This window comes from Populus euphratica, unplaced genomic scaffold, assembly GCF_000495115.2.
Source record: "Populus euphratica unplaced genomic scaffold, PopEup_1.0 scaffold213.1, whole genome shotgun sequence".
Classification (NCBI taxonomy): domain Eukaryota; kingdom Viridiplantae; phylum Streptophyta; class Magnoliopsida; order Malpighiales; family Salicaceae; genus Populus; species Populus euphratica.
Genome location: NW_011499916.1, coordinates 254,474 through 281,554, shown reverse-complemented (window position 1 = coordinate 281,554; position 27,081 = coordinate 254,474). Strand labels below are relative to the sequence as shown.

At 33.9% G+C, this 27,081-nt stretch overlaps 3 protein-coding genes across 4 annotated transcripts; 1 reads left to right on the top strand and 2 right to left on the bottom strand.

The window, feature by feature from the left end:
* Positions 1 to 5,882: 5,882 nt before the first annotated feature.
* Positions 5,883 to 14,553, bottom strand: GSL05 (glucan synthase-like 5). Its single transcript, XM_011039030.1, has 2 exons — positions 9,107 to 14,553; positions 5,883 to 6,457 (listed from the first exon to the last, which is right to left on the bottom strand). Exon 1 carries the CDS (start codon positions 14,422 to 14,424, stop codon positions 9,124 to 9,126), a length of 5,301 nt encoding a protein of 1,766 aa, XP_011037332.1. The 5' UTR covers positions 14,425 to 14,553; the 3' UTR covers positions 5,883 to 6,457; positions 9,107 to 9,123.
* A 5,894-nt stretch (positions 14,554 to 20,447) lies between these two features.
* Positions 20,448 to 21,281, top strand: LOC105134571 (Bifunctional inhibitor/lipid-transfer protein/seed storage 2S albumin superfamily protein). Its single transcript, XM_011039029.1, has 2 exons — positions 20,448 to 20,971; positions 21,060 to 21,281. Exons 1-2 carry the CDS (start codon positions 20,653 to 20,655, stop codon positions 21,176 to 21,178), a joined length of 438 nt encoding a protein of 145 aa, XP_011037331.1. The 5' UTR covers positions 20,448 to 20,652; the 3' UTR covers positions 21,179 to 21,281.
* Positions 21,282 to 23,074: 1,793 nt separating this feature from the next.
* On the bottom strand, positions 23,075 to 27,081 carry LOC105134570 (bromodomain-containing protein 4-like). Of its 2 annotated transcripts, none has more exons than XM_011039027.1 (3): positions 26,753 to 27,081; positions 25,021 to 25,311; positions 23,075 to 24,500 (listed from the first exon to the last, which is right to left on the bottom strand). In XM_011039027.1, exons 1-3 carry the CDS (start codon positions 26,909 to 26,911, stop codon positions 23,367 to 23,369), a joined length of 1,584 nt encoding a protein of 527 aa, XP_011037329.1. In that variant the 5' UTR covers positions 26,912 to 27,081; the 3' UTR covers positions 23,075 to 23,366. The 2 variants fall into 2 exon arrangements, with proteins under 2 accessions (XP_011037329.1, XP_011037330.1); XM_011039028.1 differs by having other exon boundaries at positions 25,021 to 25,308.

Genomic DNA, 27,081 nt, shown 5'->3' with positions numbered 1-27,081 from the left:
ATAATCTAATGAGTTGGATGTCATGTAAATATATTACTTAATAAGTTCTGAGCAAAGCAGATTTCTTATACAAATTTATAAAAGTTAGACTTTTTGATACTCCTTGATATTTTTTTAATTATCATTAAATACTCAATTTTCAATTTAAATTATCTCGGTTGACTTCATGCAAGGTTGGGGGTAACGAATTAAATAAATTAATCATGATTAATTTAAGTTAATTAATTTTTATTTTAAAATAAAAATTTAATCAGATCGATTCAATTAAATTGATTCGAGCTAAAGTAAGCTGGGTTCCACGTTGATACTAACCGTTAAGATTAGGAGGTTTAATAACGTTGTTTTGAAATCAGAGGGCGACAATAATACATTTTCAAGTACCCCACTTGGCGAGTTGATTATACAAGATGAATAAATTACTCAGAATTAAATTCCAAATCCTTTCTTGATGATGGCCATGGCTGCTTGTAAAAGTGGAGGGAGGGAAGTTTCTATTACTGATAAAAACAAATCTGCGCAGAGGAAACTCACCTCTCAAGAGGTGCCACGCTCAATCGACATGGATGTCGGCAAGAGAAAAGGTCAAAAGCGGGGACCAGATAAAATCAATTTCCCTGTTGGCTTTTATTGCTCCATTGGAGGATGAGGCAACAAGCTGCTGAAGTTGCGTGGATAGAGATGAACTTGAACTGATAGAGGGACCCATCTTGGATCTTTCTTAGCAACTAAGATGACCCCATCAAATCGTGGAGCCCGTGTTGTTTTTGCTCAGATTTAAGCATTCAAAGCCTGGATTTGAAGGATTCAAAGATTTGTTGAGCAGAAATATTGAAGCCCAGCAAGTTGATCCTGTTCATGACGATAGAGAGATAAGCCCAGATATGAAGGATCGAGACAAGGTCGAGCAAAAACAAGAATCCCAACAAGCTAACACTGTTCATGATGTTAGCAATGGAGATTAGGGAAAAAGAGGGGGCAATTGATTGTTTCTCGTTGGGGTGAGAAAAAAACCAAAACAATGATTAAAAAAATTTAAAAAAAACTATAAAAAACCTATTATAATTAAAAAAAAAACTGACTGGTTTAGTTCGGTTTCCATTTTACAAGTCTAAAATAAAAAAAAGCGAATCGAACTCAAACAAAAAAAGAATTAGAAAAAAACAAGTTAAACCAAAAAAATCAAGCCAAACTAGTTTGAATTGATTTTAAAAAAAAATGAATCGAAACTGGTTGGTTTGAACCGGTTTTTTAAAATTTAATTTAGTTATTTTTTAAAATAAAAACCAAACTAAACCAAACCAAAAAAAAATAATCACTTCTAATTTCTCGTGATAACAATTTACTATTTTAAAAAAAGCAATAAACTTTTTATTGGGATTAATACAATTTTGTTAGAGTTTATTCATTATTATAATATTAACTAGCAACAATTTCATCTTTTTATATTTTAAAAATATGGTATAATAATTAAATTACTTTTAAAAAATAAATTTTTTCAAACTGATTTTTTGGAGTTTTTTTTATATATTCATAACGTTTTTTTAGTAATTATCAAATTGATGGCAAGATAATTTGTTTTTTTTAATAAATATAAATATTAATGTAAAAACAAATTAATTTTTAAATTTGTTTAGGAATTTTTGAATGTGTTAAAGTTAAAATAAATTTAAAAATATTATTTTAATAAAATCTTCAAACAAAAAATGTCTTCAAAAATAATATACTCCAAAAGTCGCGGGATGCTTTCAGGTGTTGCCCCATTTCTTTAAAATATTGAATACTTTTGTGACTGATACATTTAACTTTTATTAATTAATTTAGCTATTATTATTTTAAACTAACAAGTCAATTTCGTCTTAATTAATTATTCTTTTTAATCCTATCTTGTTTTGTGCCGATTCTACTTACTTTGTTTAATTATGAAAGTTATTTCATAATTTCCATTGCAAGTTCATATTGTCCACTCTTGTTTAACCCTAGTGCAGACGCTATTACCCTAGGATCTAACCACATGTATGGTGGATATCAACCTTCTTTTGCATGATCCACACGATAAATAGCAGGTCGGAAGCTGATAATTAATCATCCCGAGTTGAGTTAGGCTTGAGCAGGTTCATTCGCTAGCTAACCCTTTAATCATTTATCCTCCTTTTGCTATAGAAAATGTCTGGTTGTAGCTGTGGCTCTGACTGTAAGTGCGGCAGTGACTGCAAGTAAGCGCTATAATTTCTTTTCTTGTGAAGCTTTTACCAATTAGAAACATCCAGTCATGGAGCAGGACATTGAACTGTTTGTTCAAACGTCAGAACATCCAGTTCAACGCTGTTTCCATGCCTTTTTGTCCCTTCAAAGATTATGAAAAGGGCACCATATTAGTTTCTTGATTTTCTTTTTTCTAGTTTCCTTGCCCTTCTTGAGACTATAGTCTGACACTCACCTTGCTGTTTTTGTGATTTCCTTGTACGTTGCAGATGTGGTATGTACCCTGACTTGGGTTCCTCAGAGAGCACCACAACCGAGACAATCATTGCAGGTTTTGCACCAGTTCAGATGTAAGTGTCACACAGCTGATATACTGTAATTGGTTTCATGCATCGAAGTCTTACTTGATTATTCTATATGCAAGAAAAAGGGAATTTAACTGATTCCCTGCTGCTGCTGCAGGTTCTACGAGAGGTCTGAGATGAACTCTGGTGCTGAGAATGGCTGCAAGTGTGGATCAAACTGCACCTGCGATCCATGCACTTGCAAATGAGAAAACGTGGGCATGCTCCAACAAAGTAGTTATTGTCGCCTATAGTAAACCAGGTGGTCAGTCCATGTATGCATATATAATTGTGCTTTCTGTAAATTAATAAAACAGCAAAGGGTTCCTTAAAATCCTTTCTGTAGGGTTTCATTTGCTGCTGTAATTTGATGGCTACTGATCTGTCTTGTGTGTGTGTCACTGCTTTGTTGGCTTCAACTTCCATGGTGATTGAATGAAAAATGCTTGATCAGTTTGTGCTTTAATGGTGTGCAAAGTACCTTTTCTTCTCCTTGTTCCCTCCAAGTTCATTTGCTTTGACCCTGTCGATTTGGCCATTCATCATGCTATGATAACATGGTAAAACATGACGCCATTGCAAGCATCATACTCTTGAATAAGAATTATATGTAATTTTCTCCTCTTATCAGAATACATTAATCAACATGTATTCAAGAATTAAAGATCCAGTAATCAAATCAAGTACAGCAACTAAATCTATTCATAACGTTGCGTAGTATAATTAAGAGAGCGAGAGATGATTATCATCAACATCAAACTAGTTCCTGTGGTGATATCATATCATATTCGATGCTATTTTTTATGTACATATTCATAGTTTTCAGACCCAAACGGATAAAAAAGCAATTGAATCATCAACTAAATTGGGCTTTACGAAGTCAATATCGTATATATTCAATTTAATTAAAAATCTAGCTCGAGTCAGGTTCCAGATTATGAATTTCTCGCATCAACCTGTCAGGTCGGATTTAACACACAGCTACGCAACCAAGTGAATCCAAAAGGCGCTTAATTTGCAAACCGCATGTTAGTCCTGTTCCAGAAGTGGAGATGCCACCCGCAAGTTCAAGGAACACAAATCTTCTTGGTTGGCATCATGTTTTGCAGTTTAGGGGGTGGTGGTTCAAGGATTTACGCAGGAATTCTTTGATGGGGAGTAGCTGTTTATATATATATATATATATATGCAGATTTTTTGTTGCGTCATGAGCTTCATGGAAAGCATGAAATATGCTGGTGTTTCAACTCACAGCTTTGGAGCTCTCTCATATTATCGAACTTGGAACCATTTTGTTTTTGTATTTAAAAAAAAAAAAAATTGAAATTTTTTTTATCATAAATTATTTTTTTCTTATGTTTTTTGTTTTAATATATTAATATCAAATATAAATTTTAAAAAACAAAAAAATATCATTTTAATTGAAATTTTTTATTTTAAAATTTTTTCTTGTGTTTTTTATTTTGATATGTTAATATAAAAAAAAATTAAATTTTTTTTTTATTTTTTTAAAATATTTTAAAAAATAATTGATATAAAAAACTAAATGAGCTCTTATTAAAGAATATAAACATCAATCAAACTTCAGGCGAGGGATGGCTATCTCATTTTGGGAGTCCATTTACTTATTTTCTCAATTATGCTAAGAGTGGTGGTAGTGTTATTTGTCTTAAAAATACTACTCTTAAATAAAGTTTCAAAATGTAATTTATATTATTTTTTAATATTTTTTTAAGTTAAAACTTTTTAAATTTGAATTCACACTAATTTGTATTTAATTTTTAAATAAAATAAGGGTGATAATATCCAATTTTATAATTACTTGGTTAATATAGCTTTGTTACCGTATTAAATAATTATTTAAAAAAAATAATTAAATTATTAATTAAAATCTTAAAATATAATTTATATTATTTCTCAATACTCATAAAAGATAATCATCTAATTTAAAAAGGAAATATAAAAAACACTCAACTAATCCAATGGTTAAAATCTTCCGCAGATTCTATGGTGGGTTAGTTCTTTGATTATATTTATTGAATTCATCACTTAGCTCTTAATGCTGTTGGGCTGGCATCACAATCAAAGATGTGAATGTGAATTTAATATGTTAGCTCGAATTAATTAGAGGTATTTAATTTTGTTTTTTATTTATTTTAAAATTTTATTTTTTAACATTAAATTATTTTAGAATTTACTTTTTTTATTTTTTCTCTTTGAACATGTGTTTTTTCTTATGATAATTATCATCATCACATTTTCTTTTAATTTCTGGTTCGTTGTTTAATTGAATTATCGTGGATTTTCCCTTAAATCACGCTAGAAATGCCCAAGCATCTTCTCTTTACATTGCAAAAAATCAGCTAGATGTATGGGCCATCCATCCATCCATTTTTATATATATATATATATATATATATATATATATATAAAAATTTATGGTGAAAATAAGTGTTTTGAGCTCTCCATTCTTTGTTAGAAACCGGTAAAAGCTAGATGTCAGAAAGAACGGTTAAAAGAAGCAGACATTTCAATAATATTTAATTAACTAAAGGTTTGAATAATAGATAATTGAAGCATGAATAATGTAACGAATATGGAAGAGAGCAAGTATTTATGTGTTTGTCAATAAATATTATTCCAAAGTATTTAATGAAAATTTTATCATAATAAGATTCAATTAATATGACAACCATGTAACCATAAAAATCATTTCAAACTATCCAAATTCAAGCTATCCAGCCAAATTCTACCAAATACTCGAATTAGATCAAATATTGTCAGTTATGAATCACGTACATGGGAGAAAGTTACAAATGTTTGAAAAAATAAAAGGCCACTCAGATAATTAAGGTAAGCTATCAGTTATTTTTCCACATGCAATCAAAGCTACAATTAATAAAATAATTAACATTAGAACACATATAAACACAATTAAAATTTGTATGGATTTGAACTTTTAAGCATTAAACACATATGAACCCCCTGCTCTTCTCGCCCCGATGAGCATAACACAAAGCGGAAGTCTGAAGAATCAAGAATTCTTAAGCAGATGAAATCCAGCAAGGTAAATTTCACCACAGAATTCAAGGCTTAATAGAGACAGGGAAAAATGATTTATCATGCACATATGAGGAGTTAATGTGGTGGTGAGCTGGGATCTTCCTCAATAATTTTGTCCTTAAAACGATACAGCCCACAGAATCTAACAAGAGGGAAATAGGAAGCCAAATTCATTCAATGGAGTTGAAATAAAGAAAAGGGTGTGATCCATGTAACACAGACAGTTAAGCCAAAGCAAGATTCGTGTTCTTGACCAAAACAGAAGTAGCCAGATAAGAGAATCAAAGCACAAAGCTAATGTATGAATAAACAGATAGAAGCATAGTCAACAAAAGATCGGTTATGGATTGCACGATTGCCTGCCTTGTTGAATATCACCAGTTTGTCCTCAAGGCAGTCAGTTAAGACAAAGCAAGATTAGTGTTATATACCGCCACAAAAAGACAAGGATAAAGACACCAGATCTAAAGCATGAGTAACTCAAAAGCTGCATATCTGACAAAAGAATTACAAATAATCAAGCAATCTCAACAAAGCTACCGCACTAAGCTACTTTCAATATATGGACACTGCTGTATTTTCAGAAATGAGGGGAGGCTAGGCAAGTAAGAACACAAGGGTCCGTGAATAATAATGCCAGGGAGAGCGTGAGGTATTACACAAATTACATCAGTAAAGGAGATAAGAATCTGAGAATGAAGAACCAAATAAAAGTTTCCTCTCCAACCACATTGAATTTCAGACATTACCAGAGTAGCAACTGTGTCAGTCTCACGTGCAAAAAACCAGGGAGAAATCTAACCTCTCAGTTCGTATGATTATCTTACAACCTCTTCTTGACTTGAGACCTGCAGAAGACGCCCCAGTTCTCTCAGTAATGACTAGAAAATTTGTAGGACAGTAGATAGTAGACCAAACGATTCAGTTATCATTCATTCAAAGATTTAATTAGAGACTAAAATACATCAGTATATTAATAGCAAAAGTCAAATGGATAAGCTAATTATGTATCAAGCACCTACACAGAAAAAAAGGTCCACGGAAAACTCGAGGTTCATTCCCTTGTTGGGCCGCAGTGTAGCTGAATTAAGGTGTGTGTAGCAGGATTCAACACCTCAACTAGTTCCACTCATGGAAACAATAAAAAGAATTAAATAAATAGTGCAACTGAGGCAATAATTTTACCTTAATTCTATTAATCAAACAATAGCAAAAAACTAGTTTTTTTTTTTCCGTGCTATGTTGTACAAACAAAGAATTTTTAAAACATCAATTTTTAAAACATTATGATGATAACCCTGGATGATATTTAAAAAAAAAAAATATTAAGATGCTAACACATTGGATTGACCAGAACCAACCATATTTAAATTGTGAAACTCTCAATCTGGGACATGAGTCTGTGATAACACCATGAAATTCAAATCAAAACAAATTAGAAAGTCAAATTCAAATTAACCAAATATTGAAGACCTCAAATAAAAGGAAAAAACATTTAATAAAAAAAATGACTCGAACAAATCTAAATCGGTGTCTCGCATTATAATGCGGCTCGGACCGGTGTTTTTAAAGAAGAAAGAAAAATTTGAGACTTGAATAATTGACCTAACAGGATCTATTATATAGAGTTAATTTAATAATATGATTAAAAAAATAACAATGAACAATAAATAAAAAGACATGAAATAACCCATGTCATTTTCAAAATTAGTGAAAAATCATATTAAAAAAAAAGAGTCCAATCTTCAAATAAATAAAATGCTAAAATATAAAATAGGAAAAAACATGAGTTTTTAAAAAAAAAATCAAGACTTTTTTCCTTATCTATATTGCGGGTTAAATATTTTTTTGTTATCTTAAAAAAATGTTAAAATGAATGGAGATGATGACAAACTGGATGGTATATATTTTTTAAAAAATAAATATTGAGCAATTAATTTAATTTAATTAAAAAGAAAATTCTTAAAAAAAAGCTAAATCAAATAAAAAATAATATAAAAAGACCCGAGATAACTCAAGTTATTTCTAAAGCAATGAGAAATTATACAAAGAAAAACAATAAAATTACAAATTTCAATATCCAATTAAATGAAATGTCCAATAATGAAACTGAAAAACATGAGTTTAAAAAAAAAACAATAAATAACCCAGATGAATCTTTTAATTATAGGTTAATCTCTCAAATTCACAACTTGTTGAATTCTAAACTCGAGGTCAATCAAAAAACTCAATTTAATATTAAAGGATGATTTAAAAAAATCAATTATAAAAACTTGTTAATGCTAAAAAATAAGGATAAAATCTTATACGTAAATATAATGAAAATTGTAAAAAAAAAAGAAAAAAACTCTAAAAACTATCCAATATAAAATAAATAGCAATTAGAAGATAAAGACTAAATCTAAAATAAAATAAAATTAATGGAGGATAAAATAAAAAAACAATTCAAACCTATAAATTAATTCAAATTAAAAAAATAAAAACCAAATATAAAGGGAAAAAAATGAAAGATTGTTGTGAAATGTTGCAAGGGCATGCACATAAACTAAGAAAGGAAAAGAAATAAAAAAAAAAAAACAACCACCATAAAACTCGATCGAAGTTAAGCAACATGCACCACCAGAAAACGGAAGAGTGGCTCAAAAAAACAATTCAAACTTATAAATTAATTCAAATTAAAAAAATAAAGACGAAAAAAAATTGAAGAGTTGTTGTGAAATATTCTGAAGGCATGCACAAAAACCAAGGAAGAAAGGAAAAAAAAAGAAAAAGAAATAAGGAAAGCCAATCTCGTCATTTGCTGGGGCCTTCCAGCAGCTTTTCCTTTTTTTTTTTATTATTTTTTTATTAATTAAATTACCAAATCACCCTTGAAACCATATGAATATTGCAAAAAAACAATGTAAAATCACGTATATGCCCTTAAAGCCAAGCTTAAGATTTTTTCAATTCCAAAGGCATTATAGCAGTTACATTGTTCACAATTAAAGGAAATTTCAATAAAGATTGCACTGTGCAAAAAAATAGGAAAAGACTGCATACTACTGAACAAATATAAAATTAAAAATGAATCTAGCAAAAAAAAAAATCATTTCACCCCAAAGACAGCATGGAGTGATTTTTTGAAAGGCAAAACATCAGTTCACTGTTATAATTCATAGTGAATGAATTAAAGCATAGCTACAGTGGTTTTCCCACCCCAAATTTGTTCGGTTAATTCACTCACTGTTTGAAATAAAGTGAACTCAAAAGGCATGGAACTATCACAAATGTTCTATATAATGACTTCGTGGTCCAGTGCATGAGAGGCTCCCCTTCATTTAACATAAAAGAATAAATGCAAACATCCCGTAAGGTGCACAGTGCAACACTAGCATATTCCAGTCATTTAATTCGACCTTGTCTAGTTTAGGTTGCCAAACAAGGCTAACAATCAGAAACAGAACTGATGGGCTGAGAAAAATCTCCTTATATTGAAAGAGTTGTGTCAGAATTACCTCAAATCACAAATCAACTACGATTTTTTTCCCGTGAAAAGCTGGAAGATCCGGAGGCCCCTGCTGAATGCCTCGTTGAAGAGGATCCTAGTCTGCATTGATTGGAACCCAGGCATCCATGACAAAAATGCCACAGGGACCATAACTATTACCCCAAACAATATATCATATAGCCGAGCCACAGAAACCACTGCTTCCCAAAGTATAGCGGGCAGGAAGGGGCGGAGTACTTGGGCAATCAATAAAATGCCCCATCCAGTGGGGATAAAAGCCAACAAACTTGTGAAAACATCAGTAAATTTGAAAGATGTAAACTGAAGCAGGGCTATAATCACAAAGATGCCAAGCACAATGATCAGAAACTGGACCATCCGATAGTAGATGTGTTCTTTTGCAGCATACTTGTTCCGGGCATATGCTACCATCAAAAAAAACCCGAAGGCGACAACTACATAAATCCAAGAAAGCATGTAAACAGCAATGCTAGTACTTCCAGCAGCAATACCTAGTTGGTATACGATCCCATATTGAAAAAAGAAGAAGCGAAGGTCCAATATTACATCCAGTAACTTTCCCCAAAGCCCAGTTGTCCTCAGATGATCCTGCTCCTCATACCACCATCTTTCCCAGCTCTGTTCAGATTTTGCAAACACACCACCTTGGTACCAAATCCAGTTCATAAAATCATCGAAGTCGTATACTGTCTTCAACCAATCAAAGCCAGATGGATTGAAGACAAATGGGGCCATTATCCACGACACAACCAGGAACCAACTAGAGATGGTCATTGCTATATAAACAAATGTGTCCTTAGCTACAGGGCTGTATGCTGCATAAACTACAAGTATCAGTCCAAGCTCAATTGCCTTCACAAAATGGCTACGAGCATAAAGCCTGTAATTCTCTGCAAAACTCTTGTGCTGCACAACAAAACCACGCCCAGTTGCCCGATATTTTGCGCCACCATGGAGGATGGTACGGCCAAAGTAGTGTGTCCGAGTTCCCATAGAGAATGTGTAGAAAACAGATGAGAGCTGGAGCTGCATTGTCAAGAAATCCCAGATAGCTTCGAGAAACCCGTGCTCAAGAGAGTTCTCCACTATCATCGGAAGGGCAGTGAAGAGGCCAAGTTGGATGATGAATTGCTGATTCAAAATAGCACCAAGTGCCTTATTGTTACTGCTGTTGTCGGCCAAAGCAGAACCCTCAACACCGCTAAGAGCCAGATAAAGACGGCCCCACAGAAATGCATACACAGTCAGAATGACCATCATAGTGTTCAAAAAAAATCCCACCGTAGTATAAAAGAATGACAGCATACGGAAGAAGTCCAGCCTATGGCCCAATCTATAGACATCTCTGCTAAGAGTTTGCTCGCCATTTCCACTGGCAACTTTTGCTTCAAACATGGATATTTGATTCAACCCAACATCCCTTCCTTTTCCAACTTGGATGTATTCGTGGTGAGTAATATTGCCTCCTCTCAAGGTGCAATTAAAGCCAGCAAATATGTCCTCACTAATGTTAATCACTCTGGAAGCCTTGCTGATTCCACCTCTAGTCATGAACCAAAACCTGTCAAAGACATCTGGATGGCCATAATGCATTCGAATTTTCAAAGGGTTTGCCAAAACACGCTGACCCAGGGTGACAAAACTAGTTTCCTGAGCAGACATAAACCATGCAAGAGATGAGACAGAACCAGTAAAAATGTGTTCCCTGACTCCCAAGATAGTAGGTTTACGAGCTCCATAGTAGTGCCTGTATTCTTCCAAAAGATTCCGCATTTTGAGAGCCTCTTCAAAATAGTTATCCTGGTTCATATCAATAGTCTGCACTGCATCCCCACGAGTGAAGATTAGGGCATGATTTTGATTCTCTGGTTTTCCCTCACCGAGTTTCAAGGGACCCGGCAACTTCACCCTGTAGATTTCCACTTCCTTGTCCAACTGCTGATCATACTTCACAAGTACAGAATAATATTCCATCTCATCCCTCCCAGTGTTTACTTCATCAACATAGGCAACTCGAAGGGCCTCATTATTTTTCATCAGATACAAGATTTCCTCAGCATGGGGATCCTTCTTTGCCTTTTGTGCCCCGTATATCTGGCAGGCAACCACATATGTGTATTTCATCAAAGCAGTCCCATATTCATGACCTTTAAACAACAAATTCACTGAACTACTATTTCTGCTCAAGCTCTTAGAAGGAGAACTTTCTGAGTCAAAGCTATCCAAACCATTGTCTCGCCTCATCGAGCCCAGTTCTCGTGAACCCTCTTTAATGTCCATCTCCGAGGCAGAATCAAGAAAAGCCAGCATCTTAAGAGCACGGTAATAATACATCATTCCCCTCACAGTACGGCCAAGTGTCTGGCCTCTATAAGATGCCCAGAGCCTAAGATCTCTCAACTTGGTTGTCCATATCTCACCATCCTTTTCCATTCCTTCACGGCGCATCCTCTGCATGAAGTTTTTCCACTCATCAGCATAAATAGTTTGCAGGTAGTACAGTATGGAAACCCCATCTTCATTTTCAGTTCGAAGCTGTTCTCTGCTGTACAGCACCTCCTCATTGTAATAAGGGGTCAGCACACTAAAAGCCATCATTTTCTCAACCTGGGGAGCGTGGGGCATGCTCATGAACAGGGAATTGCTGAAAAATGCAATTCTGCGCCTGGCCTCTAGATTTTCTGGGATAGTGTTCATCGAATCCCTAGAGGTAAGAATCATGTGCAAACGCCGTGCCTGCCTATAAAAGGTCTCATTACTAGCATCAGGCAACTGAACTGCATTCCCAAAAAGAAGCCCAGCCATGGCAGCTGGGTCACGAGGAGCCAACCCGTCCTCCATCAACTGTTCAGTGTTCTTCTTGTCTCTGAAAAATTCTCGTACAGCAATCTCATATAGAGCCTGTAGAGTATCTACCACCTGGTTCAGATCCCGCTTAGGCTTGTTCAACAGCTCAAGAAGCTTTATCAACTTGGCATGGAAATTAGGCAGAGCTGTCATCTTGAAAGTCTTGGTGAATTTCTCAATCTGCAGAGAGTGATCAATTTCTTGAAACAAAACCGTGATAATTGAGTGCTCTTCTGTGTTGGTCTTGATGATTTCAAGTAACAGGTGCTTGACACTATCATAAGCTTCTATGACCGCACAGCGCCTATACTCGTTCTTGCATATCTTGTACCAGAGCCACTTATCAGGAGCATCTACCAACTCTTTGGCCTGGCTAAGAGCAAGCAGCAGCTCATTGCACAGGAGAAAACTTGGCCAGCGAATCACCCTCACATTCCAAGAATTCTGTGGCAACTCCATCAACTCAAGCTCCTTGTCAGAGATAATATCCTCCTCCCTGAAAATTATTATGATCTCATTCCATATCAAAGCAAACTTGTTTGCCTCAACCTGGTTAGACTCCAGCTTCTTGTAAGGGTGGCCAAACCCATACCTAAGCTTCAACCTGTGAATGGCATCTTTGAACTTGCTCTTGAACGTACCCCTTGCATTCAACAGCTGCTCCTCTGGCATCAGATTAAACTGAATTGCACTTGCAAAGAACTGAAATCTCAATCTTAATTGCTGGATGTTTCGAATCTCACCCAAATGTTGAAACAACCCCACTCCTGCTCCAACAAAAGAGGAATAAATGGCATACCAAATCTGCAAGTCCATCAAGTAAATCAACACCACAGGAAGCCACAGCAATCCAACCGAAAACCTATTGCTGTGGTCAAAAAACTCGTGCCATTCATAATTCACATCCTTCAGCTTCAGCATCTGTTTTGATGGTTTAACCATGGGTTTAATCTGCATAAAGTAACTGAAAGCAAATTTGGTAGCTAAAACCATAGCCCAAAACAAAGTATATTTAATATTATCCACAAGCCCCTCCCTCAACCCTCTACCAATAAAACTACTACTCTGAAACCACCATGTCATCATCCGAAATATCCTCCAATCCGTATTCTCAAGAAAATTCCTAATCCAAGGAAGAATAAACAGAGCCAATGCCAACATCTCTGGCGCCACAAACACCAAAGCAACCTCAAGAAAAGTCACTACCTTCCTATTAGCCTCCGGTGACCAACTCAGATCCCTGGGCGACCTCCTCAGATCACTGTTCCTCTGGCTCCAAATCCTCCCATAAAATGCACCAAACACAATAATCCACCCTACTGCAACCACACTTTTCAAAATCATCCTAACCCCAAGCCCCAAAGTCTCCCTCGAAACCAAATTATACTGTGTCCCGACATCAAGCAATGACTGCAAGAACCTCAACCCACTCCAAGTAAAAAAAACAGTCAACACCCTAACCTGCACATCCCTGCTCTTCAACGCTTTCCACGGATACTCCTTCTCCTCCCACGCAACAATAATCCCCGCTTGCAAAAACAATATCAACATCACCCACAACCTATCAAAACTCCTTACAATATTCCAAAACGACCGTTGCTCCACAAAACCCGTCTTCCCCACCTTCTTCCTCGATCCCGAAGTCACAAAAAAATTACTCCCTAAATCAATCGGCCATTTCAGCCTCTCAAAACACCTCTTACTCCAAAAATACTCATTCAAATCATCATAATTCCGCCAAGCACTATGTGGGGCCGCCCCGTTAAAGCTCCTATCCACTTCCCTCCTCACCGTCTCATAAATTGGCTTCACAACACCATTCAAAAACGCATTCTCCCCTGAAATTGAAGGCATCACCGGCTGCCCTGTATTCTCATCAATATAATCCTCTAATACTCTATTCAATTCAAAACACATATTATGAAATATAAAGCAAATACACTCCGGCATAAACCGTAAATTCGCCGATTCCCCCCAAATTAACAAATACAACGAGACATAGAGTAACTCCCTTCTCAGATCCGTCGACCGGTCAGAGATCCAGATATTAGACTTCTTATTCAAGTAATCACACCAATTTGTATAATTCTTCAGCAGTTTCCGCCTGAACCGACGGAGTACACCGGCGTCCAGGGTATCAATGTTGTCCGGCGGAGGAGTCAGCCGCATCTGAGCGTTTGCAAGGTGAAGGACAAGGTGCTCCCGCTGGTTGCGAACGTTGTCCTTTTGGAAGCCGAAGAGCAGAGCAAGCCAGTCGAGGAGGTCCATTGAAGGGTGCCATTGAGCGTACGGTGGTTTGCGGAGGTTTCCGACGGTGCGTAAGGAGGCGGCGGCTGCTCGAACTTCGGGGTAGCGGAGGGAAGGGTGGTCGGCAAGGAGGTTCTGGATGGGGATTATGTTGTAGGGTTGGGATTCGGGTCGGGTCGGGTTAGGAGGGGGCGGGCGACGGAGAGACATGGCATTTGAGAGTGAGGATTGTGGCCGGGTTTGGAGGTGGTTTTTAGGCGCGTTTTGGGGTGGTGTTGGATTTTGCTAGAGAGATTTTTGAAATAGTTGTCCTTGCCAGAGTTTTTGAAATATTATGGATGGAATTTAAGGGGAGGACTAACTTGAATTTCTGTATAGATTACAAGGACTAGGTGATTCTTGAGGTGATCCTTGTGGCTTTGGGTCTGTATGGTGTTGTTTTCTTCCCTCCATTCATATTTATGTTTTATATGAACAAATTAATTTTTATCATCATTTCTTGATTTTAAATTCAAAATCATAAATTATGGGGGAAATTAAAGGTATGTTTATTTTTGTATTTTAAAAATATTTTTAAAAAAATTTAATTTTTATGAGTATGTGTATTAATACTTGATAGGAGAAAAATAAATATACCGTATAAAGAAAATTAAAAGTATTTTTATCAATTTTAATAAAATAAAATATGATTTTTTTATTTATCTCGGTGAATAAATAGGTATAAATAATAACAGCATGAACACAATAAAAAATTTCATGTTTCAGGGATACGTATTAAGAAACTCACTTATATAATCAGTTTAATTATTTTTTTTGTTTGGTTGAAATCTTAATTCTAAATTCAATGAATACAGAAATTAAACCATTCCATTTATACCAATTATTTGCTTAATTACGGGTCAACTTACCGTGATGAAGAAGATTATTTTCTGTGACATGCATGCGTCATTCTTGTGTTTATTCTTGTGTTTAAAAATTAATTTTTTATTTTAAAGTAATTTATTTATAATTTTAAATAATTTCTATAAAAAATATATTATTTGATGTATTTATAAGTAAAAATAATATAAAAAATACTCATTATCTTAATTAAAAGTTTGTTTAATATTACAATAATAATTATTTTAAAAAAATTACATCGAATACAACGATCTGAAAATATTAAAAAATTTAAAATAAGATAAAGCTAAGTCAAATTAAAAAAAAAAAATCAAATCTTTTCAAAACATACTCTGGTAAATATATGAATATTCAAAAAAATAAATAAATAAATTAGAGAGAATTAAATCCCACTTGCAAGAGACAGCGGAGGGGTGTAAAAGGGGAGAACCTTTTCTTATCATGAATGAGTATGGTTGTGGATCTGCCCTCTTCGCTGCATTGTCGTGAAAGAGACTAATTCAAGAAATACAAGGGGGTGAGAAAAGGCACTATGAACTAACTAACAAAGTTGAAAACCAATCCATTGATGGCGACATTTTCTAATTCTAGTAGCTAATTCAAATCATGCTATTATTCTGGGAAGCTAAACAAATAAAATAAAATTTTATTTTTTAAAAATATTAAAAAAAAATTAAGTGTTAAAAATATAGTTGCGATTATTTTTTTCAATCAAAAATGGGTGAAATCTTAATTCTAAATTCAATGAATATAGAAATTAAACCATTCCATTTATACCAGTTATTTGCTTAATTACGTGTCAAGTTACCGTGATGAAGAAGATTATTTTCTGTGACATGCATGCGTCATTCTTGTGTTTATTTCTGTGTTTAAAAATTAATATTTTATTTTAAAGTAATTTATTTATATTTTTAAATAGTTTCTATAAAAAAATATATTATTTGATATGTTTATAAATAAAAATAATTTAAAAAACAATCACTATCTTAATTAAAAGTTTATTTAATATTACAATAATATTTATTTTTAAAAAAATTACATCGAATATAACGATTTAAAAATATTAAAAAATTTAAAATAATATAAAACAAAGCCAAAATTTTTAAAAAATCAAATCTTTCCTATAAATATTCAAAATAAATAAATAAATTAGAGAGAATTAAATCCCACTTGCAAGAGACAGTGGAGGGGTGGAAAAGGGGAAGAGCCTTTTTCTTCTCATGAATGAGTATGGTTTTGGATCTGCCCTTTTCGCTGCATTGTCGTGAAAGAGACTAATTCAAGAAATACAAGGGGGAGAGAAAAGGCACTGTGTGAACTATCTAACAAAGTTGAAAACCAATCCATTGATGGCGACATTTTCTAATTCTAGTAGCTAATTCAAATCATGCTATTATTCTGGGAAGCTAAACAAATAAAATAAAATTTTATTTTTTAAAAATATTAAAAAAAAATTAAGTGTTAAAAATATAGTTGCGATTATTTTTTTCAATCAAAAAAGTATATTAATATTTTTTTTATTTTTAAAAAATTATTTTTGAAATTAGCAATTAATTTAAAAAAATTTAAATTTTTTCAGAAATATTTTTCAAAAGCAATTCCAAGCGTCCACTAAAAGATAATCTGCTTGTTTGGGAATTACTATCTTTTATTTTTTTATTATAATTATATTTTTCTGATTTAAAATTGCGGTTTAAATAAATAATGGTTAAAATCTAATAGTTTTATTTAAAATTATTTTTTATTTATAAATTATTTTAATGTTAAAAATAAATTTTAAAAAATATATATAAAAATATTATTATAATATATTTTTAATAAAATAATATTTTAAAAAATAATTATTACCCTACGACTTTGATTAACTATATAAATTACATAATTTTTAACATTTTTATGTTAGTTTTTCAAATGAAATAGAAAATTCTGTTTTTTTATAAATATAAAAATCTCTGACGTTTCTCTTTTGTCGTTTTAAAGGTTTTAATATTTTTTCTTTTAAGAAAAAACCCTTCCTTCGTGGCAAAAGGGAGAAGTAATCTTCTTTGGAGGCTTCTCCCATCCATCCAAAGCCACCAAACGGACCCACACTCCACGCTTCCATTTTTTAATATTTTATTATGGCCACCGATCAGATCGAGGAACTTTCTTCCAGTCAGTGTCTCTGACTGTGACCGTTGGATGGATAAAAGTAAAAAAAACGCCGGTTTTTTTTTAAATTTAAAACAAAAGTTTTCGAAACGCGGTTACGACTTAGTGGACCCTCTAGATATTTCCACGTCGTCGTCATGTGGGTCCTCAATATGATGACATGATGGATGGTTGAGATTTCATGGGTTTCACACTGATGATTCCGATGAAAGTTCATCTTTCACATGGCAAGCGGGTGTCGTGGAATACAAAGGCAAACCTTAGTTATATATTCAAAGTATTTTTAATAATTGGAGCATAATTAAATTATTTGACTACACGTTATGTGATTCACAGATATTAAAATATAAAATCCCAAATTTATCCCCCAAAAAAGATATTAATTACTGTTCTTTTACATGTATTTCTCTTGCATACAAGGAATTTCCTTTTATTTCATCATTCGAAGAGAATCATTGAAGAACATAAATAATTAATAGTTTTATTAGTATATTTAAGGGTACAATTGCTCAAAATATGCTTTAGATGTATAATTAAGATCATCCTAATAGTTTGGTGATAATTTAAAATTCATCCTTAAACAATTTAAAAATAAAAAGTTGTCTTGAAAAAAAATCACAAATAAGTAATTTTAAATTTATTATTTATCAAGAATTATTATGATCATTATAATATCTATATTTTTTTTGTTTTTATATACATCTCAAGAGTGTATTTCACTTGGAAAATATAAAATTAATTTTTTTATAATTTTTTTAAATAATTTTGATATATTAATGTAAAAAAATAAAAATATTTTTAAAATATACAGTGTATCACGATACTAAATACAATCTAGATGTAAATAAATATAGTGATCATTGATGCCGAGCCAAAATAATATTTTAAAAAATAATTATTACCCTACGACTTTGATTAACTATATAAATTACATAATTTTTAACATTTTTATGTTAGTTTTTCAAATGAAATAGAAAATTCTGTTTTTTTATAAATATAAAAATCTCTGACGTTTCTCTTTTGTCGTTTTAAAGGTTTTAATATTTTTTCTTTTAAGAAAAAACCCTTCCTTCGTGGCAAAAGGGAGAAGTAATCTTCTTTGGAGGCTTCTCCCATCCATCCAAAGCCACCAAACGGACCCACACTCCACGCTTCCATTTTTTAATATTTTATTACGGCCACCGATCAGATCTAGGAACTCTCTTCCAGTCAGTGTCTCTGACTCTGACCGTTGGATGGATAAAAGTCAAAAAAACGCCGGTTTTTTTAAATTCAAACAAAAGTTTTCGAAACGCGGTTACGACTTAGTGGACCCTCTAGATATTTCCACGTCGTCGTCATGTGGGTCCTCAATATGATGACATGATGGATGGTTGAGATTTCATGGGTTTCACACTGATGATTCCGATGAAAGTTCATCTTTCACATGGCAAGCGGGTGTCGTGGAATACAAAGGCAAACCTTAGTTATATATTCAAAGTATTTTTAATAATTGGAGCATAATTAAATTATTTGACTACACGTTATGTGATTCACAGATATTAAAATATAAAATCCCAAATTTATCCCCCAAAAAAGATATTAATTACTGTTCTTTTACATGTATTTCTCTTGCATACAAGGAATTTCCTTTTATTTCATCATTCGAAGAGAATCATTGAAGAACATAAATAATTAATAGTTTTATTAGTATATTTAAGGGTACAATTGCTCAAAATATGCTTTAGATGTATAATTAAGATCATCCTAATAGTTTGGTGATAATTTAAAATTCATCCTTAAACAATTTAAAAATAAAAAGTTGTCTTGAAAAAAAATCACAAATCAATAGTTTTAAATTTATTATTTATTAAGAATTACTATGATTATTATAATATCTATTTTTTTTTTGCATAAATAAATCTTTATATGAAGAATATAATAGCTTTTGCTTTTATATACATCTCAATAGTATGTTTCACTTGAAAAAATATAAAATTATTTTTTATATATAGTTTTTTCAATAATTTTGATATATTAATATAAAAAATAATTTAAAAATATTTTTAAAATACAGTGTATCACAATACTAAATACAATTTAGCTGTAAATAAATCTAGTGATCATTGATGCCGAGCTACAATGCTAAAAACAATCTAAATGTAAATTAATAAATCTAATGATCATTGATGCTGAGAAAAGCTAGATTACATGAAGAAATTATCATGAATATTAATGATATATATAAACACACACTAAACACAATTTAGATGTAAATCCAAACCACAATATTAAATATAATCTAGATGTAAATAAATCTGGTGTTTATCGATGCCGAGAAAGGTTAGATTCCATGTTTATAGATGTGAGGATAAAGCAGAGGAGGGGCTTGATGGGGCACAAAGCAATGATGCTCAGCACAAGAACAGGAGTATTGTTCTTTGAATAAATAACTTGTTAAAAACACAAAGTGATGCCCTCAAGTCAAGAAATGGCATGGAAAGTCGACATGAAAAGATGCATAGAATCATGAATTTAACTTTAATTCAAAGCATAAAGATGAACATGGCCTCACATGTTCTCCACAAATTTTCAGCTGAGATCCTCTTCTGTGACTCTCTCGATGCCTATCCACCCCATAGTCTAGCTGGAGTTCAGATTCCAGGAGAGTAATTTACTCTAAGTATATCAATCCAACATGAACTGAATTCTTTAAAGTTTGTTTGGTAGTATCTGGTTATTTTTTAATAAGAAATTTATATTGAAATATATTAAAATATTTTTTTTATTTTTAAAAAATTATTTTTAAGATGAGCATATTAAAATTACCTAAAATATAAAAAAAATTAATTTTTTAAAAATACAATTTACACGTATTCCAAACATTTTTTCCTTACATGAAAGCTTTTATATATATATTGGAATATCTAATGAATTTTTAACAACAATCCCTTTTCATTACAGAATAATTAAATAAATTAAAATACACTAAAGCCGGAATCCACTTTACTAGAAGAAATTACTAAATATATATTCTTTAATTAGAGTGTTTACTTCTGTTTTTAAATGCATTTTAAAATTATATTTCACTCTCAAAACATTAAATTAATGTTTTTTTATATTAAAAATAAATTTTTATGTAAATTTTTTTAAAAAAATTTACTACCACAACACTCTTCCTCGATCTCCTGAAGGTAGTAGCTTCACCTACCCAACAGCCGTGGTCTGCCTCCGGGAGTCAGTCACCATTACAAGATGGTCGGCTGAAGATAGCCAGAATTGGATGGCCAACTTTCCTAATCAAGCACCGAAACTTAGATCAACAACTCCCACTTCCTCCGAGACACAAGCCCACAAATATTTTCATATAAATTGTATATTCACTTCCCCAAAAGAGCAAACACAGAGATGGATAAGTTGTTGTCATGCTTTCTTGGGATTTCATCGCTAATGATGTTCGTGTTGCTGCAAGATGGAAATGCCCAAGACACCTCGTGCCTAAACCAGCTCGTTCCTTGCCTCAGTTACCTTAATGGAACAAGAGATGTGCCAGATACTTGTTGTGATCCTCTCAAAACTGTGATCAAATCAAACCCAAAATGTTTGTGTAACTTGGCGAGCAATCAAGGCAGTAATCAAGCTGAGCAAGCTGGGATCAATGTGACTGAGGCCCAAGAATTGCCTGGAAGGTGTGGACTGCATGTCAATCCACTCTCCTGCCTTACTGGTGTGCATTCCATTCCACTCCGTTCATTTTGTTCTTACTGAATTAAATATTTCATGCTAATCGATGATTCAATGTCAATGTGTATCAGGCAAAAATAATTCTCCCAATTCCAAGAACTCAGTTGATGATTCTGCAAGCATTTTCTTGTTGCCTTCTTGGAGCTTGATTGTGGCCACAACTCTGTCCTTCACTTCTCAGTTTTTGTGATCCCAGACAACAGAATACATACTTCAGTTCTGAGTGTTCAAGGAAAGGAAATGTTCAAGCAGAGAGTTCAGTTTTAACATGGAGCTCTTGACTTCTTTCATACACACACACACACACACACACATATATATATATATATAATTTACTTCTTATAATTTACACATTTTTCAGTTTTGAAGAAATGATAAACCCCTGTTTAATTCTTCTTCTTCTTTTTTGAATAGCCCTGAACAGATCTCAAAGCATTCTTTTATAGTATTCAATGTGAGAAACCATATAGTCCAAGGTTTAAAATTCAGAACTCATCTATAACAAAGCGAGTTCTTTAAACCCTAATTCCTTCTAGCGATTAGACCTCCATTTTAACAAACTGGAAGTTAAAAACTGTTAACTATCCTATTGCCATTGCTGCAAGATGGCTAAATTAAGATTGGTGACTTGGTAAACAAGTTGTTTTACTCGAGATCCTTCATGAAAAGAAAAGAAAAGAAAAATTGAGCCCACTTGAGTTATGAGCTTCCATTAGGGGAGGAGGAAGAAAATAGGGAAAATCTTAGTGGCAATTTAAAAAATGGTAAGCCAAGTGGGTTTGAGTAGAAAACACTAAAACACAAAGCCGATCTATTTATATATTGTATGGATTGACTTGATATCATGCTCGATTTGATAACCTGCTTTAAAACCCTAATTATCTACACATCAGCAATCAGCTTCAAGATGGGTTCAAATCAAATCATTTTACGAAACCGACAAAACTTTGATTGCGCCATGTTAGAAAGGGTTTAGCTTTGAAATGCTCCATTTAACCATTTCAATAATTAAGTTCACATGGGATGCGACTGGATTTTGGTGTCCATTCATTGAAGGAGGAGTTTTTCAATAGAATAATTTCTCAGCAACCATGCCTCGTCAACTTTGTTTCAATTTTTAATAAAAGCTCAAATAATGCTGTTTTGAACAATTCTTTTTTTGGTAAAAAATGAACTATGTAACTTTTAGTGAGTTTTTTTTAAAAAAAATATTGAAATTAATTTGATTGAATCTCACTCGAGTTTAACCATACCCATTAGATCATGATCATGATTTAATTTGATTGAATCTCACTCAAATAATGCTGTTTTGAACAATTCTTTTTTTGGTAAAAAATGAACTATGTAACTTTTAGTGAGTTTTTTTTAAAAAAAATATTGAAATTAATTTGATTGAATCTCACTCTTGGTAAAAAATAAACTTTGTAACTTTTAGGGAGTTTTTGGTAAAAAATAAACTTTGTAACTTTTAGTGAGTTTTTTTTTTTAAATATTGAAATTAATTTGATTGAATCTCACTCGAGTTTAACCATACCCATTAGATCATGATTTAACTTGCTAAATTATTCAAATTTGATTAAGTTAATTTAAAAAAACCGACCTCGGTCAATGAATCATCATCCGCAAAGCCAAACGCACTGATAAGCATGCTTAAAGTCATGCTCGAAATGATAGAGGAGATATCAAAGTCCGATACTAACACCCAGGACGCGAGGGATTGTGGATCTGTCACGTTGAAAACTCTTTCTGGACATTCGATCCCACTTGCCCCAACCTATTAAATCCATTTGCATCTTTAAACTAGAACAGCTGGAGAACGAATTCATCAAGTTGAAACATAATTGGATTTTTTTACCATGCGCAACTTGAACGGGGCCTGACTTGGGGCATCAGACATCTTTTTGCAATTTTTTGGGTCACAGATGACTAATTATTTCAATATTTGTCAGTTAAAGACAGAAAGCGTCCATTAAAGGAAGTTCGACGTATGTCATATAAAACCAGGGAGAAAAAAGAGTCAAGCAACAGAAAAGAAGAAGCATCTAACCCCTTAATCAAGGGAAGAGAAAAGAGGAGAGATTTGAAAGAAACTAGAAACGGAGTGAAAGGATTCGTGCTAAGAAACCCAAATTACTCGTAGGTTCATGATAGTTAAAAGGCTCACAGTGAAATTGGATCTCCCTTACTAAAAACCAGAGGGAAAGGTCCAACACCCATGCAATAAGAACTGCTAACATATAAAATCATAGATACATGAAGACTCAATAACCATATACACAGTACTGGAGAACACCGTGCATTGTAACTGCCTTTATTCAATTGAAGACAAGCATAACTGTCACTGCAATTATGGTTTCGAACATGGATTAGTGGTGGCTTCAACCAGACCACCCAGATGAAGGCACTTTCAACCTATCCAGCACAGAATTAAAATCCACAGGCTCACCAACCTCCTCCATCCTCTGAATCACGCTGACAACATGATCACCTCGGAAACCCATGTTTACCAATTTCTCAATCAAGTCGTTATAGAAATTGTTACGAGCAAAGTGTGAAGGGCTTGAATGGCGGGGCAGCATACCTGCACCTGCAGCTGGCTGAGGAGGGTATACACCCTGTGGGAAGTGAGGTTGTTGAGATGCATGGTGTGTTCTCCCAGTTTCACCATCATAGATCATGTATGCACTTACTGGGGGCAGGCCTGGATGAGGTCCAGCAGTTGCATATACATCACTGGGTTGTGCTCCAAAATTGCCCTTAATTTGCTGAGGTGGAGGTTGCTGTGGAACTGCTGCTCTTCCAGCTCCATATCCATATGGCACTGTGTCAGCACGACTGGACATGGGTTGAGGTACACCTGAATACGAAACTTGCATGGGCATGCTGTTAGGTAGAGTCTCTGGTGGAGAGGGATTTGTTGGCTGACCAGCTGGAGGGTAGGGAGTGTAAACTGTGGTGGATGGAGGCTTGATCTGGGGCTGCATGGAGGGCTGTTGAGGTGGTTGTAGTTGCAAATGTAACTGCTGGGGCCACTGCTGCTGGTACTGAGGAAATTGTTGGCCTTGTGGTGTCTGGTTTACTTGTGGTTGTGCTGGTGCCACCCTAGAGACATCTTGCATTTGGGGTGTTCGGTACTGAGGATCAGAAGTTAGATACTGGTTCTGAGGGTGCTGGGTTGGAGCTGCTGGAGTTGGTAAAGGGGCAGGAGACAAATAATAAGATTGTTGTTGTGCCACATTCTGAGGTGGGGCTTGAGAGAGTGGAGGCACAGGTGGGGCCTGTTGCTGTGGTGCTACTTGGTGGGGCAGAGCAAGAGCCAATTGCTGGTTACGTATTTCAGATGTATTGTCAGTTGTTTTGGGATCAGAGGCAGCTGGTGCAACTTTTTCCTCGCTAGATTGGGAATGGCTTGATGAAGAGGGTTCCTTCTGTGCAAGCTGAAGCTTGTATAATTCTTTCTGAGTCTCAGCGAGTTCTTGCTTGTCCCTCAGAATCTGGACAGACCTGTGCACCTGCAGCAAACACCATAAAACAAGCCATACTCTAGTATCATACGACCAGAAAAAAAGATGAAATACTTGAAGATCAAGATATGTTGTCAGCAAAAAAAAAAGTGATAAACTTATTAGTAATTGCATTTTAATAGTTCAATAGTTCAAAAACGAAGCAGGATTGCCTTCCCACAGAAATCCATAATTCTTTTCTGCTCGGGCTCCAGAAAGTACAATCCAAAAACAAATAATTACCCTAATATTACATTATTACTAATTTCACATTATTACTAATATCACTCATATGCATTTATTTAGCCTCCCTAAATTTATCAAAGTACTACTATCACTCAAATAAGCATTTAGCCAGTCAGGATGTTTTATTCAACAAAAAGGTTGGAAACCTGTTAACCACACACACTCTCATATGTCATCCAAGGACCAAGGGAAATAAGCAACGGTAAAAAACAGTTCCTTTGGACAAAATTAATAGTTAGTAAACCATGATATTAAAAATACTGATAAAAAGCAATCTAATCACCTCTTGAATGTGCTTCTCGAGAGATTTAAGTTTTAAATCTGCCTCCTCATTGTCATGAACAAAATCTGATCGCATTTCTCCAATTGATTTATCAAGGTTGTAGCAACACAATTCCAACTGGGACAGCCGTGAACTGATACCCTCAAGAAAACGCATGATGTTGTCAGTTTGTTTTTTCATGCTTTTCTCAACAATAGAGACCACATCTTGAGTGAAAGAATCCTCTGGCTGGCTATAGGAAGTAGCAGGAAACATTGATGACCTTGTCATTCTACTTTTGTGAAAATCCTGCTTGAAGTAGAAAATTGCATTTCCTCATATAAGTGAAGGTGATAATAATTCTGCTCATACTGAACAGCTATAAAAAATGCATTCCAGGTTAAGAATTCAAGTTGAGTAGAAAGTAAAAAACTACTGAAAAGATCTAAGAAAAATGATCTGAATTGGATCTTTCAATTCTCAAACTAGGACTTCTCAAAGCATGTACACAGGAAATATAAATTGGGTGCCTTCTTAGTAAACAAAGTACCAAAAGAAAAAAGAAAAAAAAAAAAAGAACAGCTATCTAGTGGCAAGTAGTTCTGTGGTGTGCAAACAAGCTTTTCAGCAAAACTTTTAAAGTGCAGCCAGTTATCATCACCAGTTCACCACAATATTTAAATTTGCAGAAAAAAGAGCTGTAAGATCTAAATAGTTCAAGTGATGGTAAATTCAGCTTCAGTGGACTACATTAAATGCTTTGCTTTCCAAATGGCACTTGTCTTTTATCCAACTCTACCAGCAATGCGGAGCTCAATGATCGTTTGTAATGGCACTTCTTTGTTATCCAAATTTGATATTTTGAAGTAATGAATTGCCAAGTAAGCACAATCAAACGTCCCTACTCTTTTTCTCGCCAAGTAAGCACAATCAAACGTCCCTACTTTTTTTCTCATGATTTTTTTGCATTTAAAAAGCAGTCAGACTGACATGTCATCCCAAAACACATTTTTTTCCTCCAAAGAAACGTTAAGATGTTTTGAGATATCAGGATCTCTTTGCACTCACCAAGCATTGCAATCAAGCAAGCATGAGACTATGAGGCCCAAAACTTCTCTCATTTCCTACTAAAAACTCACACATCATCCTATTCCATCAAAACCTCAACAAGTTATCTTAAGAAATGATAAAATCAATGAAATTTAACCAAAACTCGATCGACTTTCATATTCTAATTTGAAACACAAGGAAAACCAAATTCAAACAAACCCAAAAGGCCTACGATTTTTTCAACAAAAACTGTAAACTATTATATTCACCTTTTGCTTGCCATATAACAAAAATAGCAAAATAGTTAAAGAAAGAAGTCAACAACCATCAAAACTTTCACTCAAAAAACTAAGGGCTCTACTGCCAAAAACCAAAAAAAAAAAAAAAACCATTAATCATCCCAAGATTAGTTAGAAAGATCCCTAACCAAATCCAAAAATCTAAACCCTAAATCCCTAAAAAGGGTCACAGAAATTTCAACATTTACAGCTAAAATAGCAAAAAATAAAAAACAAATTGAAACTTCCATTCAAAATCAAGAGTCCAACTCATAGTAAAAAAACCCACAAGAAATACCTAACCGAACCCAAAAAAAAAGTTCAAAACCCTAAATCCCCAAATTTCAAAGAAGCTAAGCACAGATTTCAATAATCACACCCGACCCAACAAAAAGATCAAAGCTTTACCAAACCATAACAGTTACCTTGCTCGAATTGGACCCTATCACAGCATCTGAATGAGAAAGGTTAGAGGAATCTTGATTGTTGGTACCATAATCTTCATAAGAGCAGAGAATGTCATCAGACCCAAAATCGAATCCTTTTGAACCCGAGTTAGTCCGACCCGATGACCCAGATGCCATTTTGGGAAGTGGGAAGTTGATATTATCGAGATTGAGGAGCAAGGTAGAGAGATGAGTATTTAAGCGTTTCTTTAGAGAGGAATTTTTGGGGGGGTTTTGAAGAGGATAATACAGAGAAAGTTCAGGCTCGCTTGGCTTGTTTTCTAAGGAAGGTTCTGTTTTCTTATTGA

What these genes read in the sequence shown, in the direction of transcription:
- GSL05 (XM_011039030.1), bottom strand. Translation starts at nt 14,424, where the DNA reads ATGTCTCTCCGTCGCCCGCCCCCTCCTAACCCGACCCGACCCGAATCC.
- LOC105134571 (XM_011039029.1), top strand. Translation starts at nt 20,653, where the DNA reads ATGGATAAGTTGTTGTCATGCTTTCTTGGGATTTCATCGCTAATGATG. An exon ending in TCCACTCTCCTGCCTTACTG is followed by an intron (nt 20,972 to 21,059) that starts GTGTGCATTCCA and finishes AATGTGTATCAG; the next exon opens with GCAAAAATAATTCTCCCAAT.
- LOC105134570 (XM_011039027.1), bottom strand. Translation starts at nt 26,911, where the DNA reads ATGGCATCTGGGTCATCGGGTCGGACTAACTCGGGTTCAAAAGGATTC. An exon ending in TAGGGTCCAATTCGAGCAAG is followed by an intron (nt 25,312 to 26,752) that starts GTAACTGTTATG and finishes TTCTACTTCAAG; the next exon opens with CAGGATTTTCACAAAAGTAG. An exon ending in TCGAGAAGCACATTCAAGAG is followed by an intron (nt 24,501 to 25,020) that starts GTGATTAGATTG and finishes TGTTTGCTGCAG; the next exon opens with GTGCACAGGTCTGTCCAGAT.